Here is an 18,218-nt window from a genome sequence, read left to right as displayed (position 1 = left end):
CGTTCAGCAGTATCAGAGTGCTAAGACACGCAGAGCTTGAATTATTGATACTCCCATTAAAGCAGGGCTTCTCAAGAACCTTGCATGCTTTCGCTTTTACTCAAAGACACACACACACACCATTAGAAATGGACTCCAGATGCATAGCACCATTTATAGATCTATATTCTCTCGCTCAGATCGCTCATTCTCTGAGGAATAAGAAAGTGGGACTCTGGGGGATGGATGTACCTTGTGCAGGCTGTTGTGGGACGGTGCCGGAGCCATACAAGGAGAGAATGGAGTCCTTGGAGAGAGGTTTCTTGGCTGAGTCCTCTGCTTTGTTGCTCCCGCTGGTTTCGCTGAACAGGTCCAGATCTCCCTGTGCTGGAGCAGCACTTCCTGTTCCGGTAGCACCTGCCACAGCCCCTCCGGCGGGGTTGGCCTGAGCGCTCCCAGCTGCCTTACTGGAACTGACCTGCAGAGCACAGGAGACAGTTGACTTCAAGTCACACGCTCTCAACACTGGCTTATACAGCTTTACACAATAACTCCCTCACATATCAATAAAATTATCAATTACAGACGCGCATGGATATATCTTTGGGCCAATGTCATGAGCCAAATGAGGCATCTCAACAGACCTTCAAATCTAATTGGTGGGAAATGTTTGCCAAATCAACTGGATACCGCTCTGAAACATTCATAAAGGAAATAAGAATAACAGAAAAGAAAAATAGGTCATTATTGTAAATTATGATATGTAAAAATTGATAGCCTGAATGCACTGTAAGTCGCTTTGGATAAAAGCATCTGGTAAATGCATAAATTTAATTTAATTTTAATTTTAATTAATTGTCATTTTTATGTTAAATCTTATAAATAAATGAAAAATATAATAACACTAAAATCAATCATTTTAACAATACATTTCAAAACATAAATCCTATGAAAAGTGCGCAAACTGGATGAAAACTGGACCATGTTACTGCCACAGTTCAAGTAAATTTGTGTAAATGTTATAAAAAAAAATGGCTTTGAGTTAGGCACACAGATATGCTGCATTGACCACTCAAACCGGTAGCGAGTTTTGTGTAGGGAATCTTTCGCTCTCTTGTTACAAGCTTAATCACATTCATTCCTAATAACATGACATGATTTTCCCATTAACAATCACAGAACAACTGTTAATGTAACTGTATCTTAAGGCATGGCAGATAATCAAATCAAAAGTTGGTTAAAAATGCCCATCCTGTATAAACTTAGATGAGAGAAGACAAACGCACACAGATGAAAGAAAGGCTTCATCATCTTCAAGTAGAGAAAAGACATTAATTAGACTGCAGCTGTGGTGAATGAATAGCTCAGGAAGAGGAGACAACTCATGTGAAAAACCTTCGGAAAAGCATGTCTGTCACTATGAAACTGAGGGGAAGTTCTAGGTCTAAATCACAGTTCATATTTCCAGGAAAGTCAGCATGGTGACAAGTAACTTGCAGACCCTGGTGGCACATAACTAAAGAAACTCAACAGTGGGCCAAGGTCATGTTCAGTGAAGAACGAGATCTATGTGAGTCTTGCTGAGGTTTGGCACAGGCTCCATTCCATTCGTGAATAAGAATCAGGAGGGAATCACACCATTGTAAGCAAGGACTGAAGACAATATGCTGGCAGCACACCATGCTTTACCTATACTACATATTAGCCATGCCAGATGGACCTAATGAAACCTAGTGTCTTTGTTCACTTGCTTTTTAAAATTGCACTTCATTTCAAATCTTGGGGTATGAATTTTTTTTAAGAAATGCATACTTATATTCAGAAATGATACATTAAATTCTTCAAAAAATTGTATTTATGTTACAAAAGATTTCTTTTTTTTGTGTTTACACAAGTTCATTAAGCAGAAAAACAACAATGATAATAGCAACAAATTTTTTTTGAGCACTAAATCAGCAGAATGATTTCTGAAGGATCATGTGGCACTGACCACTGGAGTAGGAACTGCTAAAAACTCTTTACAATCAGTGGAATAAATTACATTTTAAATTATATTAAAACAGAAAAGAGTTATTTTCAATTGTAATAATGTTTTACAATATTATTGTTTGAACTGTATTTTGATCAAATAAATGCAGCCTTGGTGAACAGAAGAGACTTGCTTCAAAAACAAAAAAATTAAAAATAATGCTCATGGCTGTGATAAAGTAAAAGCAGTTTACTTAGAAAAAAAAATCTGACTCAAACTTTATATTCCAACAGAAAATAAGTTAACACAGGAAAGAAACTGCACTCGCCAAGCGATTTCACACGGTCGTTTAAGTACTAGAGCTAATTATAATGTTTCACCCTCGAAAGAGAGAAAGAGAAAAGCTGAGAGAGGAAGTGAAAACGGTGGGGAGATTGTGCTACATCATTTGAATTCAAATCGAGCGAAAACAAATAGATATGTGTATCAATCGATTTTCCTCAGGAAAATCTTCCCACTCTAGTATCATTAAGTGGCAGACATGCTTACTCAGATGGCAGATATCGAAAAGGCCATTCTCTGAAGTTGACTGCTGAAGTACGTGCCTGACATGAGCTCATAAATAAGCCTAAATGAAAAGAGTGTGATTCAGAGACCGTCTCCGCTCTCCCGCTGTCTATCCATCAGTGTCCCGGAGCTCTGGGAACGGAAATGTTCCACAGTAATCAGAGACAAAAAGGCAGGGTTGGGAGGACGGGGTGGAGGTTGGCAGGGACACATGTGGACGCTCTCTTCCCATTTAGATGGGCCGACGATAGAGCTCTGCGCTTCGGTATGAGGGAGTAACACCTCCAGCTGCTGCTGCGGCAGTCGGTGCATCTGATAAGAAGCGAGCGAAGCTGAACACGGGTGAACAGCAACGCGGCTCGATAAGCCAAACACTGAATCGCAGATCTGATACGTAAACCCCTCGGATGATTAACCTGTGAAGGCTGATGCTAACACAACTGCATGCTACAGCCTATAATGGGTTTAGCCTTTGATATGCACGAGAGAAAAGAGGCGAGGAACAAAGAAATCACACAAACCCTTGACAGCTATTCTCAAGACGCCAGGAACAAGCAAGAACATACTAAATTGGCAAAGAGTCAGCCTTTTTTTCAGGCCACATTATGAAAAAGAGATGACATAAGCCATTTTCTCTATTTGTAATAGGAGTGACATTTGAAGGGATCCATATGGGAATCCGAAAAGGGACACAGGAAATGCTATTAGAATTAAAAATAGATGGAGCAGGGGTTGGAGACCTACACTTCATAATTCAGGGAGAGGAACAGATATTTTTCTCTATGCTCTACTAATGAGAAGGAAAGACAACTATTGTGTTCACATGTATGCATCTATTGTTTAACGGTAGAGGGATAGAACTAACAACAGATAGAATGAGAGATCGATAAATAGAATGATAGACAGACAGACACAAAGAACGACGGACAGATTGAGTGAGAGAACAACAGAGAACAAACAACAGACAGAATGATAGACAAAACAAACAACAGATATAACAACAGAGACAACGAGCGATAGAGTGATAGATAGAATGAAGAACAGGAAAAGACAAATGATCAACAGATAGAACCATAGATAGACCGATAGATAGATTAAACGCTAGATTGATAGATGGATAGATTGATGGACAGAAAGACAGGTTGTTGGCTGAGTAGATAAAAACACAGACTGATCGAAGCATCATTTTTATATTATAGAATACTACCTACCTATCTATCTATCTATCTATCTATCTATCTATCTATCTATCAATGACTGTGAAGTACCTTTATAATATCAATCGTATTTGCCCCCCTTTTGAAAGTAGTCTTTCCCATTCACCACAATCAGTGTGCCACCAAGCCCATGAACATTTGATCTTTCCCACCCCCACATTAGCACAAAAACACACACGCTCCATACAGACACACAGTGCAGCCTGTATTTCACTGTGTCATTCACGGAGCACCGTGCATATTCTAGCTCTACCCACCCCCAAACACAATTCCCTCGCTCACTCATACCCACAGAGAGAGCGAGAGTGCGAGAGAGAGATTTTATGTGCAACAGAGTAGGCTTTGTCTGATTAGCAGCCCCACACAGATAATTAACACTCTGGTGGTGCTGTGGGCTGGGCTAATCCAGTTTCCCCCACAGCCCCCTTCTGCCTGGGAAACCAGAAAAACATAAAAATAAAAACTGAAGAGGAGAAACAAAAGTGCCTCAAAATCAGAAATGTGTTAGGTTGGATTTGGTGAAGACGGTTGTTTGCAGCAGCGGGTGCATGCTGGGTATGTGCCAGAGCGGAGGCTGGCAGTGCCACCTTGCCAAAGGTCCCACTGCAGCTCAGAGTCTGAGGATCAGCCAGAAGGAAAGAGCGGATCAGACAAGAGACCATCTGGGGAATACACAGCTACACAAATGAACAATATCAAAGGAGAAAATAAACAAATACATAAACTAAACTAAACCATTTGCATAAAAAATTAACGGTCACTAAATCATATATCAGATTAAGCAAAAAAAGACAGAGTGCTCATGATACAACATGTTGGTGTGATGGAATATCATAAATTCAATAAAGCAGTTTGATTGCTTAAACTGTGAATTTCCTTACAAACAACAATCCTATCAGCCCCAAGCAGCTGAGATTCTTTGGTTGTATTTTGTTTGTGACCTCCACTGGTCCAGCAGACGCTCAGAAGAAGCGAGTCCCTCCAGTGCTTCTCTGGGATCAGTTAACTGTGTTAGTTATCAGTGGTTACAGATCGAAGATGAAGAAATCTGAGCCTACATTAGCACTCTGACCTATATGCTTCTAATCAGCCTTCTGTAATGTATTCACTGCCTCGCTTCGGCCATGATCGATATTCGGCTGGTCTAGACTTCAGTCATAGTGCCATTACGTGCAGGTTATATTCCCACATACTGCATAAGCAGCGATTCTACTAAAAACTAAAGTTATTTTCTGGGCCCTATCTGCGAAAGTGGCTGTCAATGCATTAAACATTTAAATGCATTTAATTTTACATGATGTGCTATCAAATCAAATCACATTTATTGGCATAACTTAAATATAAGTTAATAATTCATCAGCTACAAAAAGAGGCACTCAACACACGGAAATTCATTCCAGCTAATTCCATCTAATAATATTTCAGCTACATTTTTCCCCTGACAAACCTGAGAATAAAGCCTGATGGCGTTCTGACCCTAGTCTTAACATCCAATGCCATGCTTGCAAACCCAAGGACGTTCCGCCTCAAGAATACTTTTAAGAAAATGAGCTGTGCTGGAAAAGTAAGAACACGCATACATACACACACTATAAATGTGAAAAAAAGCAAGACCAATTAAGGCCAGCTTACCCCCGTCTGGTAAAGAGAAAAGTTAATACACTTGACGCTTTACTGTCCCTGAATCCTGAAATATGCATAAGTGTTCTTTAAATATCCTAACAATTTGCATGTGGTCAAAAGTCATGTTCCTGAGACGGGCGAGTGGACTGGTTGTGTTTCCAAGCTCTGTGGCTCAAAGGTAGAGCTGGTAACATGCGAGAATTTGCATTGTGCAGGGCTGGAGCGTGAAATAAGTGAATCCTCCAGTACAGCGGGTCCTCGGGCAGTTCTTTGTGAGAACCGAACATTCATGCACTTGTCCGTAATGTAGTCTACAACCTTGGGATGGTATCATATAATAGTTTTTAAAGGTTTTAAGAGTAGGGCAGACATGGGACTAAAGGATGCTGGTTCACATGGCCCCGTTAAGTGCCTGCTAGACGAAGACGCAACTAAACCATCTGGCTGTATAAAAGCATTCTTCTCCATGCTTACAGTACTTTACACTTCCTTGTACCCTTGCAGATGTGGATGTGTTGTTCTAATCAGATGCAGAGGATGGAGGCATACACAAGTACATGGTGATTAGACTAACTACGGGGACAAACACAGGACAGAACCAGAGTGGAAACAGAAGCCTTTGGATTACAAAATACCGTAATTTTAACACTCCATAGCCAAACACACATATATTTTGCTACCGATTGCGGTTTTCTTGGCCGATTAAATTTTTTTTTCTTTTTTTTTTTAAGTGCGACCTGCCGATACAGTTTTTTACAGATTCTGATTTTCTTTCTAAGAACTAAAATTGACAGCATATACAAACAAAAATATACTTTTTACAATGCAAAAAAAAAAAAAGTATAATTAAATTATTAATCATTACAAAAAAACTCAAAATATAGTACTCTTTGACTGGAAAGAGGTAAAAATGCTGTATATAACAAAGCAGATGTAATTTCCCACAGTGTTTATAAATAGGCAATTTTTTTAAAGAAGCTGAGAGGTGCCATAAATTAATTTACACCTCAAAACTGCAAATGCATAAATAATGTCATAAGATTAATTATTCCTTTTTTTTTTAACATACAGATGATATGGGGAAGTCGTGGCCTAGTGGTTAGAGAGTTTGACTCCTAACCCTAGGGTTGTGGGTTTGAATCTCAGTCCGTCAATACCACAACTTAGGTGCCCTTGAGCAAGGCATCGAACCCCCAACTTCTCCCCGGGCGCCGCAGCATAAATGGCTGCCCATTGCTCCGGGTGTGTGTTCACAGTGTGTGTGTGTTCACTGCTCTGTGTGTGTGCACTTTGGATGGGTTAAATGCAGAGCACGAATTCTGAGTATGGGTCACCATACTTGGCTGAATGTCATGGCACTTTCGTCACTTTCAATTTCAGATAAGAAATGTGGGGGAAAATACAATGATACTTTTAATTACGAAACCAAACAACCAGTAGTTGGCGGCAAATTACCATTTAATAAGAGAGTCATTTAGTCATTCATTCGACCCATTCGTTAAAATGGCTGGTTCATTCAGAAATTTGGCAAGTGACAAATGGCTCACTCATTTCGTTCAAAAAAGTGGATTCATTCAGTAACAAAACACCGCTCAGAGACATGAGACCGTTCTGCTGTGGCTTTGACTGAAACTATTTTCAATAGAAAAAATTGAGCAAAAACTGCAAAATTGTGACAAATGTCAATCTGGAGTAACGTAAAAGAACAATGAATTTCTATATGATTGTTCAGACTGAGGTCGCATTGCAAAATATCTGAGCTGTATTTGATTTAGGATAACATATGGAAGTGGCACATATAAGAATCTAAAAAAGTGATGATTTATGCTGTTCACACTGTTATTGGGGATGGGCAGATTTGGGTCACTTTTGCCCATAGTCTAATTGTAGCCTAATATTCAATATAACTATTATTTTCTTTAAACATATACGGTGACTATCTAACTCTCAAAAAGACTTTGCTGTTACAAAACCATATAGTAAAGTGAAAACACTGTTTAGCAGCAAAGCTTGAATTTAAAACCTGTATAAAGCAGTCACCCCGTAGCTCACCGGCCACCACAGAGTCTTTTCTCTTTGTACACACTGAACTAGCTCAGCTTTCATTAGGCATAAGTCCTACTGAGAAACCATCTGTGCTTAAAAAACACTCATGAAACACTGAGGCTCCCTACACCGCAGGTCTCTAGTGTGTGTGGAAACAGTGTACATACCTACATGTGCTCTGAGAGGCCCAATGTGGTTTTCCACAGTGCTGCATGCATGCAGTGCAGAATGCATGGCGTATGGCATGCCCATATGTTGAGCGCAAGGGCCCACAGAGCTCAAAAGAGCACGAGTGGATCAATAGCTGTGCTCTTAAAGGGCTGACGTTGGGTTTGATGAGATATGGCTCTTAAACAGCTGAATGATTCATTAGTGAGTCAGCACATTTTACATCCTGTTTGCTGCAGAATCTGGGGCGAGACTAGTGCAGGAAAACAGCTGACAGATGGTACTTAGCAAAATTACTTAAGTAAAGCAAACCTTTCCGCAATTACATGACCTAGTCTGGTTGAGTGTAGCAATGTAAGAGCAAGAAGCGGTTAAAAGAATTCAAACAACTCTTAATACATCAGAATCCTCATTTTAACAGGATAATAAGCAGCTAAATTCTAAGAGGATCATCTGCAATGGAAGCGGAGAGATGTGTGATTTTTGGGTCAAGTCATGTCGCAGTAGGGCCATGAGATATATCGGTACCATATTAAAATCTTTTTTTTTTTTTTAAGCTGTAAGTAAAAAGTATGTTTTACATAAAAAAATATTTCAAAATTTCTACTTAATACTTTCACTCAGGCTTATTGCTTTTTTTTGTTTTTGTAAATGTCTTTTTTTGTTTTCAGTATCTGCAACAAGTTTAATATCATTGCATTATGGTTCCCGAAAAAGACACATAAAAAGACACAAAAACTTATTGCAAACAATTTATAATAAGGTTCCATTTGTTAACATTAGTCAACCTGAACTAGCAATGAAAAATAGTCCCAACCCCTTTATTAATCAATGATGATCTAGAATACAATACTAAGACACATCTGTTAATAAAATTCAGTGAACATGAGATAAATGTGAATGTCAGTTAATGCATCAACTAATGGGACCTTAGTATAATGTGCTACTAACTTCTCAATTCACTGTAACAGTGATAAACATCATGTGCCTAATATGTGAATAGCAAAAAATCATGATGCAAGTGAGCTGTGATGTTCTGCCTCCACAACGCTCATGGAATGTTGATGTTGATATTCTCCCAGCCTTTGTGTGGGATCTGGAGAGAAACAGGCTGGTCAGGATGTCAATAATAGGGAGGGAGTTGCTGCTAACTGAGCATTATGGGACACCAGAACTGGCTAGCAGTTGTGCACTTATATAGAAGCTGCAGGGAGGAGGATGTCCTGCAGAGGAGACTGTGTGTGTATGTCTCAGGAGGTGATATAAAAGCTGGCAGTAGATGAGATGTGAAAAGAGGAAGTGTGAGGACAGATTAACATGCACCGGCTGGAGTCACACAGAAGGAATGGAGAATACGGAAGCCCGGCGGTTTCTCATCAAAGGCTCCAACTGTCTCTCGCTCTCATCTTTCTCTCTCCTTAGGCTTGGGGAGAACTGTGTGAGTGCCTTGTCTCAGGCCCTCATGCCAACAAATCAAACATCTTCTGCTTGTTTTCACATGTAAAATAAATAAATAAATAAACCTGCATACATTACCTCATCTTCTCATTCATTTCTAATCATCTCCAAAAAGTTTGCATGCTTATTGTTGTATCATGCTGGATGTTCAACTGATTATTTGCATGTCTACAATCAAAATTTTTTATTAATATCATAATTATCAAACTATTAATATCAAATATCATAAGAGTGAATGTGCATATGTTGATGCGTTGAATGATGAGTTGGTGTTGGGCTGATATGGAACGGTGTTATTTTAGTATCATTTCTTAATTATTATTGTATTTATTAATATGTTTAATTTAACTTTTAATATTTTCAGTATTCATTTTCGTCAAAAGATAATTTTAAGCATTTTTATACACACACACACACACACACACACACACACACACAAACAAAATCTTCTTCAGGTGTCTTGAATGTTCGGAAATGTAAACAGATATTTCCCACTAACACACTACAGCAAAAGATATAAATTACTGGCATCACTTTTTGTTTTTTTCCCCCTTTTTTTGTTCGTGAAAATACTAATGGCCTATGACTTTTGCATAGTAATGTGATTATAAATAATTTCTTTTTATTTCAGTTTTAGTCACTTTAGTATTTCAGTTAGTTGCATTTCTAATTTTTTATTTACTTTTTTCCATTTAATATTTATACTTGATTTCATTTTAGATGTTTTCTAACTAACATAAAAATTTTTGATAGAACATTATTTTACAGTCCTGTTCCCCATGTACATACTATGTACTTATTATAGTAATTACAATAACTATGTAATAACTAGTTACTAACCCTGAACCTACCCCTAAACCTAACCCTACCCCATGTAGTTACCTTGTATAACCCTAACTTTCTTAGATAAATACACTGTAAGTGCACTATAAGTACATGGAAGTACACGTACTGTAAAATAAAGTGCAACCAAATTTTTAATAGTTTTAGTTAATAAAACAACACTAGCTGTGTTTACATGGACCCTACTAATCAGATCGTAATAGGACTAGAAGCACAATCAGAATAAAAAAAGTCACATGTAAACACGTGAATCGGATTGAATTGGCCAGATCTGACTAATATTCTGATCGGATTGTAAGGGGTGGTTTATCCTTTTGTAATCCGAGCGAGAGGACGTGTAAACACTCAGATTGAAAACCGAAACTGGAAAGTACTGCACTTGCGCAGTAACGTAGAAATAGCGTAATGACGTATGACACGCAGAAGTCCCATCATTATAAAACTATCCTTTCATTCAGCGTCTGTGAAGTGGAGCAGGACAATGTCCACCAGTCCTCGTTTAAGACTCTCAAACAACTGCTTTTGTGTGTAGGAAGGGGCACTTTTATTTAAATTAGGGCTGTCAAAAATAGCGCGTTAACGGCGTTAATTAGTTGGTTGTCGTTAATTACGTCAAATTTTTTAACGCATTTCACGCATGCACAGTGTGACAAATTATTCAGGTTAGGAAAGTGTCGTCGATCTCTGAATTCTCAAGATAGTAAAAAACAGCGGCGAGCACCGCGACGAAAACACCGAAGAAGCTTAAGGTTTTACCCCATTTACTCTCAAATACATTCATGCCAAGCTCGATAAACAGAGACGACTTTGGTAGTTGATACGCTGGAGCTTCTTCTTCCTGTTATATCAGTGATCCTCAAATCTGGCTCGCGAGTTTCATGCAGAGTTTAGCACAGACTCCAATTAAACACACCTGCCTGTGATTTACTAATGATCCTAAAGACACTGATAAGCAAACTCATGCGTGTTTGATTAGGGTTAGAGCTAAACTTCGTAGGAAAGTGGATCTCGCGAGCCAGATTTGAGGATCACTGTGTTATAGCGTCCTGTGTTTCACACTGCGCATGCGCAGAACGCCTACATGCAATCCAGCGAAAATTACAGCTGTTTGGAAAAGCATATGCATTTTTACTTGGTTTTACTGGCACTTGAAGCCTTCAGAACGTGAAAATATCGATCCTAAAGTATTGTGGCAGAGCAAATGAACACCTCCCAAAAACAAGAGTGCCCAGAGTGCTGCTTATGTGATTGTGGCGCATGTTTGTGTTTCTGAGTTCATTCTTTCGAGTTTCTCTATGCATAATTTCAAAGATATGTGGCTTTATTTAACCACTGTTTCACCTAAAACTCTTACACTATCTGTAGTTAAATGGCATGGTTTGATATAGTGCTCAGGTAAATTTGATCTAAGTAAATGTTAAACTTTTGAAATTAAAAAAAAAAGAACCACATATTGATGAATCAATACATGAAAATTATGTATCTGTGTCCCGTTATTTATCTTTTGGTATGCATTTCAGAAAAAAAATGGTTAGGATTCAGGTGTAGTTGCAAATAGTGATTAATCATGATTAATCCACTGAAAATACTGATTAATTTGATTAAAAATTTTAATCATTTGACAGCCCTAATTTAAATATATATTTTTTTAAAGTAAGCAGCACTGCACAATAGTTCATGTGCTGGTCGTCACCTAATAAGAACCCGAAGTAGATAAATATTACGTATGCTTTTTAAATCAGTATGCGACAGCTGCGGGAAACTCTGTATATTCATGCAATGTGCGCATGTCAAAAGAGTAAATCCGATAAGGAGCTTGTGACATAAACGCACATATCAACCCGATCACTTTATTCAGCGTTCATGTAAACACTATAGCATGTTCCGATTCGTCAATCAGAATGAACTCATTCCGATGGAAGCAAAAGGTGTCAATGTAAATGCACCTACTGATATGGAGGCAAGGTCAGGCTCCATCCTGCAGTCGCTCTTGCTTCCAAAAATCAGCATTTGAGGAAAAACTAAATCCTCATTCACATACATAAGCAATCCAATTCCAATAAGTGACACATCCTCAGACATACAAAAAGCCCCCAAATCCTCTAAAGAGCCAATGTGCGGCTCTTTTAAACACATCTTCCACTCAAAGACACAACAAACAAGAATCAAGGCATAATGCTGCTATCTTCCCTCATCAGACACCCAATGCCGCTCAATTCATCTGAACAATAAGAGCAGAGATTGACAGCATGCTGTTGAGACTGAATGCTTTGAGAAGCCCTGAGCATTGGCTTACTATTCTTAAGTGATCTATCTTTAGCTCCTCTTTATCCTTTATTATCATCCCATGAGAATGGAGAATGCACACGTACATTGTGTAGAAAGGGCTGATTTCCACTTGGCCTGAGCAGAGTACGAGGGCATCAATAATTCGAGAAGTCCAAGTCAGTCCAGCGGCTCTATAAACCTCTCAATAAAACATTGATTCAAGTGGGCAAAAAGCTTTTTGTCAAGTGACTTTTCTGGTTTCAAGTCAGCTTCAGGCTTCCAAGATCAAAAAAGAGAATTCTCCTCAAGTTATTCTGAGAACGATTGCCAAAACAGGAGTAAAAGGAGGATGGGAATGGACCTTAGTCAGGGTAGACGTCATATTGAATTTTACACGAATGAAAATGAGGCTGTGAAGTATAGACTTTACAAAGACATGCTGTGCAACACTCTTGTATAACATTTATTTTTCAAAACTCACAACTTTCAAAACTGTTTTATTGAGCTTTTTTTCCAAGTGGAAATTCTTTAAGATGTTTCATCAGCTGAACAATCGGTACATTGTTAAACAACAGTAAGATCTTCCAAACACACTGTACTTCTGTGCCTCACAGCATAATTTTCATTCCTGTCAAAAAAAAAAATCAATATGGTTCTACCCTGATTAAGGTCTATCGAAGGAGAAAAGGTGAAAGTAGAGACAGTATAGGGTTAGTGAGAGTGGATCCCAGACGTGAAGACCAGATTTCACAAAGACACACTGCTATTCCTGCTGGGATCCTCCAGTGTCCTGATCAGCTATAAACATGTAACTCAGTGGTTATCAACATTTTTTTACCAATGCCCATCTATACAGTATTTAGTAACTTATTGCCTTTCAACAAATAAAATGTATTCTGAATATTAAATGTTGATTATTATTCTGTGTTAATAATTTTCTATGGGTAATTATTACAACATTAAAAAACCTGGTAAGGGATACAAAGTGCAACATTATTTTATCTATCTATCTATCTATCTATATCTATCTATATATATATATATATATATATATATATATATATATATATATATATATATATGTGATTATTTTTTTTTTTGCTAAACACTATATTTGACCGTGTTAATCAACATTAGATGATAGCAAAGGTCATTCAAATGTAAAAAAAAAAAAATAAAAAAAAAAAATATTGTACAAAAAATTGTGTTCCTGCGGCTCAAGTGGTATCACATTGCTATTGCAGCACAAGGTTGTGGGTTCAATTCCCAGGGGAACACATGTTAGGTAAAAAATGAATGCACTGTAAGTCGCTTTGGATAAATGCATACATTTAATTTAATTTAATTTAAAAATCAGCAAAATGCTGATGTACAATTAAATGCACAATATCAGCCCAACAAAACCTAAATTTGATAGCCTGACTACGTCAGACTTCCTATTTCCGCTCAATTTCATTTCGCTTCTGTACTCAGTCTGATACAGCGTCAGAGCTTTCTGTTTGCCACCGGTCTGAAAACAGCCGGGCCAGTCAACGAGCAGAGGGCGGGCTGAGAGCCGTGACGTAGATGCTAAGCACAGAGTTTTAAATTGTAGGTTAGAGAAATCGAAAACCGAAACGACCGCGAAAATGGGAAACGAGACACGGGATGCAATTCGCTCTGTTATGGAGAACATTCAACTCTTTTTCAAACTGAAGCCAGAACAAGAAGAGTGTTTAACAACAGGTTTACAGTGGAAGTTCAATCATAGATTTGAGTTTGATGCATGATGTCTGTGCTTCGATCATGGGCTTCGATGCGGCTGTACAGGCGCATAACATACGTCATAACTTAAAGTATCTGATTGGCTTACGGGTAACCAATGATTTTAAACTTCAGACAAGCGCCCCCTAGCGAGAGAGAAAACACTTCTCTATTATGCCATTCCAGACTCTGTCTACGAAGCAAAGTGAAGTAGCAGAGTCTGGTATTACCAGCAGAGATGTATAAAGTACTAGAGAACCATACTTGAGTAAAAGTACAAGTGCTCTATCAAAAAAGTGACTTGAGTAGAAGTAGAAGTGCTCTTTAAGCACCACACTTAAGTAGAAGTACTAAAGTATTCAACATTTTTTGTACTTAAGTATTGCAAGTAGTCTATTTTAAAATTTACTACTCAAGTACTGAAAGTAAAAGTAGAAGTATTGTGTTATGTAGCTATTAAAGAAAATAGTCAAAAGTTTGAACATATTGTTTTTACTATTTCAAATGATTAACCTAAAGGACAATCACAATTCCTTTGACTGTAACTTCTTGTAAACAAAAAACAGTTAGTAGGGTCAGTTAGCCCAATTTGCAAAATGATGTCATTAATAACTTACCCTCATGTTGTTTCAAACCCGTAAGACATCAGAGGGTCATTTAGAATTTTTTGAAGCATCGAAAATACATTTTGGTCAAAAGATAGCAAAAACTACGAATTTATTCAGCATTGTCTTCTCTTCCGTGTCTGTTGTAAGACAGTTAAAAACAAAGCAGTTTGTGATATCTGGTTCGCGAACGAATCATTCGATGTACCCTTACGAAAAATAACCATGGTTTTATTATAGTAAAACTGTAGTAACCCATGGTTTTTTGGCGTGTTGACTTCCATTTGTATAACCACAGATTTACTACAAATACCATGGTTAAATTATGGTTAATATAGCAAAAACATGGTTAATTTGAAGTTACCATGGTTTAACTATAGTAACCATGGTTTTTTGGTTTTATTTGTAGTTAAACCACGGTTAATTTTCATAAGGGTAACCGGATCTTTTAGAAACAGTCCACCAAATCGAACTGAATTCGCGTCTCCAATACGCATTAATCCACAGATGAATTAAGCTGTTAACTTGTTTAATGTGGCTGACACTCCCTCTGAGTTAAAACAAACCAATATCCCGGAGTAATTAATTTTCTCAAACAGTACACTGACTGAACTGCTGTGAAGAGAGAACTGAAGATGAACACCGAGCCGAGCCAGATAATGACTCGTTCACGAGTCAAGAACCGTTTCTGTCAGACGCGTCCGATTCGTGAACCGAGGAGCTGATGATACTGCACATGTGTGATTTAGCGTGAAGCAAACCGTCACAAAGAGCGTCTGGAACCGAACTGATTCGATTGGTGATTGATTCTGAACTGATTCTGTGTTAATGTTATGAGCCCATGTGCAGTCAACGCCAATGACGCCATTGCATCGAGCGCAAAAGAATCGGTGAACTGTTTTCTTCAACTGTTTTATTGAATCAAACTGTCAGAAAGAACTAACGTTACTGGTCATCCGAAAACCGATGCAACCGGTTCTTGACTCGTGAACGAGTCATTATCTGGCTCGGCTCGGTGTTCATCTCACTCTTCACAGCAGTTCAGTCAGCACGCGCAGTCTCGCTTGTTTCGCTCAATGATGTGCCAGCTTCATCAAACCTGCCATCTACAGTTCTGGCAGTGGTTTGTAATGGAATGATTCGTAACATTATTATAATTGTAACGAGTAACGATGCAGCACATAAAAAAAATATTGGAGTAAAAGTATTAAACTCAGCGAAAATATGTACCGAAGTAAAAGTGGAAGTAGGAGAAAAAAAGAATACTCCAGTAAAGTACAGATACCGCCTTTTAATACTTAAGTACAGTAGTGAAGTAGTTCTACTTCGTTACTATACATCTCTGATTACCAGGCTATACATTTGAACCACTAAGGTTCAAATAAATTGTGCATCTCTAACATGTATTGCCAAGCTTCTCTGCCTCCTTTTAACATGAGTCTGTTTTTATCCCTCTCTCTTCTCGACATTATTAAACATTTCTCCTCTCCACTCTTCTCAGCAAAGGCCGTAATAAATGCTAATATCCCTCATTATTCATGCTGCATCCTTTGGCCAGGGAGACCCTGCAAATCAATTCTGTCAGCCGCAAGTAGACAGGCAAAATGTAATCATGGTGTTTGTAGAGGAAATTAAAACAATTGGGTTTGACCTTTTCTTTGTCTCTCTTCGTCAGATGAATTTAGACTGAATGAGGGCAAGCAGGAACAGACGCATGTTTTGTGACCTAAGAAAAATAACGCTTCTTGTTTAACTTGTACCTCTGTTCCCTTACAAATGAGGTGCACTGGTTTATGAAGGTCTGTTTAGCATTAGCCACCACATGCCATGACAAATAACCAAATGTACCAAAAGAGTTCAGGTGGTTTGTGGGTTGCCGTCATAGCACTGACATTGACTTTTTTATATCATCGTATCAGGATAAAATAAATAGAATAGAAATTTTTACAATTTCTAAAAAATATTTCCAGTTAATTTGCAGCTATGCAAATAGTTCCACATTTTGACAAAATATTTTTTTTAATTTATAAAATAAATATTCTTCCACTGTCCATATTTGGGATCAGGTTTACAAAATAAGTTTCCTATTGCTCACTAAGGTTGCATTAATTTGATCAAAAATAAAAACAGAAATATTGTGAAATATTATTTAAATTTTAAATAGCTCTATTCTATTTTAATATATTTAACAATTATTCTTATCATCATCACTGCGTGTCGTGCTGCTTAATATTTTTGTGGAAACTGTAATGCATTCTTTTCCAGGAATCTTTGATGAATAGAAAGCACAAAAGAACTGCAAAAAAACAAAAACAAAGAACATTTGAACATAAATGCGTTAACTGTCACATTTGATCTATTTAATGAACCCTTGCTCAATAAAGTTATCAATCTCTTAAAATTCTTTCTGACCTCAAACCTTTGAGCAAAACATGTTCAAAACATACACAACACGTTCAAAAAGTACATATGTCACACCCCAGGACACCGCTGCCAATGGTTGTCAACTACCCAACACTGAGAAATTGATGTGACTGACATGACAACAGGATAGAGTAGGTTTTTTGAGCCAAGAACACACACACACACACACATATTGGTTATTGATGTATCCATTAGTGGACTCTTTTACCTGGTTTGTGTTGGTGTTTGAGGGCAAAGGGTTGGATACCATAGGTCCAAAGATGTCTAAGTCGTCACTGATTGGAGCTGCACTGCTTGTTCCCGCCCCACTGCTGGCAGAGCTGGCTGTGGGTGCATCTGAGCGAGAGAGAACCAAAGGCCATTACACATGGACAAAGTGTCAACAGCATTATAAACAGTAACAATCACTTTAGATTTGTATTGGTTTCACACCAAACTAAATAGATTTTGTTGATTTTAAAGCAAGACTCCACAAGCTGAACAATTGTTTTTATGCACTGCTCAATTTGAAGATTTTGGCCTATTTTGCTTTCTTAGCAAACTGCATTTATCCACTGTATTTAATTATTCTGAGCCACTGAAGTCAGATGTCAGAGACACAGCGACTCTTTACATAACAATTCAGATGCATCTGTGACTAACTGAGTCAGCAGTGATGACCAGTGCCAGGCTAAACCTACTCGCATGAGTCTTTGTTTCTGTAGAGAGAAATAAAGCAGTGTTCATCTGGCAGCAGCCCACACCGCCTGCTCTGCTTGCTTTTCCCATTCCCGCTACCTATCGACTCCATCCAAGGAAATCTAATCACACTGCGCACACGCCTCCGCCAACGCTGGAGAAAAAGCATCCGCTCGCCTCCGATGCCGGCCTGCCACTCAGACGCACTCTCTCATTCCATTAAAGTCAAAAGACTCAGTCAGAGCCCCGCCTGTGTTCACACGTTCCAGTCAAGAGCTACTGCCATCTCTTTATGACTGATAAAATCCATGAAAATAAAAGCTCAAAATAATACAACTGGAGCGAAAAGCAACGGGAGTCTGGAAGAGAAGCGATGTGACGCTTGATGAGCTGGGGGTGTTACTAGAAGGAGAATAGGAAGAGGAAATTAGAGAACCCACGTAAAGTGTGATGTGCAAAAGAGCGAAGCATCTGGAAAGCACTGCACTCTATTTCAAAGGCCTTTATGTGTGCACAAACATCTGATATGCTTTATGAGTGCCTATACATACAGTCTAAAACAGTGGTTTTCATGTGGTGGTGGGTTGCAGGTCTATTCTGATAGGATCACGAATAGTAAGGAAAAACGAA

At 38.3% G+C, this 18,218-nt stretch overlaps 1 protein-coding gene across 9 annotated transcripts in view; it reads right to left on the bottom strand.

Annotated features, from left to right (window-relative positions):
* The window catches only part of LOC113112641 (stromal membrane-associated protein 1-like), a 99,440-nt gene that overhangs the window by 5,465 nt on the left and 75,757 nt on the right, over positions 1 to 18,218 (bottom strand). For all 9 annotated transcript variants that reach the window (XM_026278378.1, XM_026278379.1, XM_026278380.1 and 6 more), the window contains 2 exons: positions 17,119 to 17,246; positions 232 to 457 (listed from right to left, as the gene is read on the bottom strand). In XM_026278378.1, coding sequence (XP_026134163.1) covers positions 232 to 457; positions 17,119 to 17,246 — 354 coding nt within the window. The remainder of the gene's footprint in view (positions 1 to 231; positions 458 to 17,118; positions 17,247 to 18,218) is intronic.

This window comes from Carassius auratus, chromosome 13 (genome assembly GCF_003368295.1).
Source record: "Carassius auratus strain Wakin chromosome 13, ASM336829v1, whole genome shotgun sequence".
NCBI lineage: Eukaryota > Metazoa > Chordata > Actinopteri > Cypriniformes > Cyprinidae > Carassius > Carassius auratus.
This window is presented reverse-complemented; position numbering and strand designations above follow the sequence as displayed.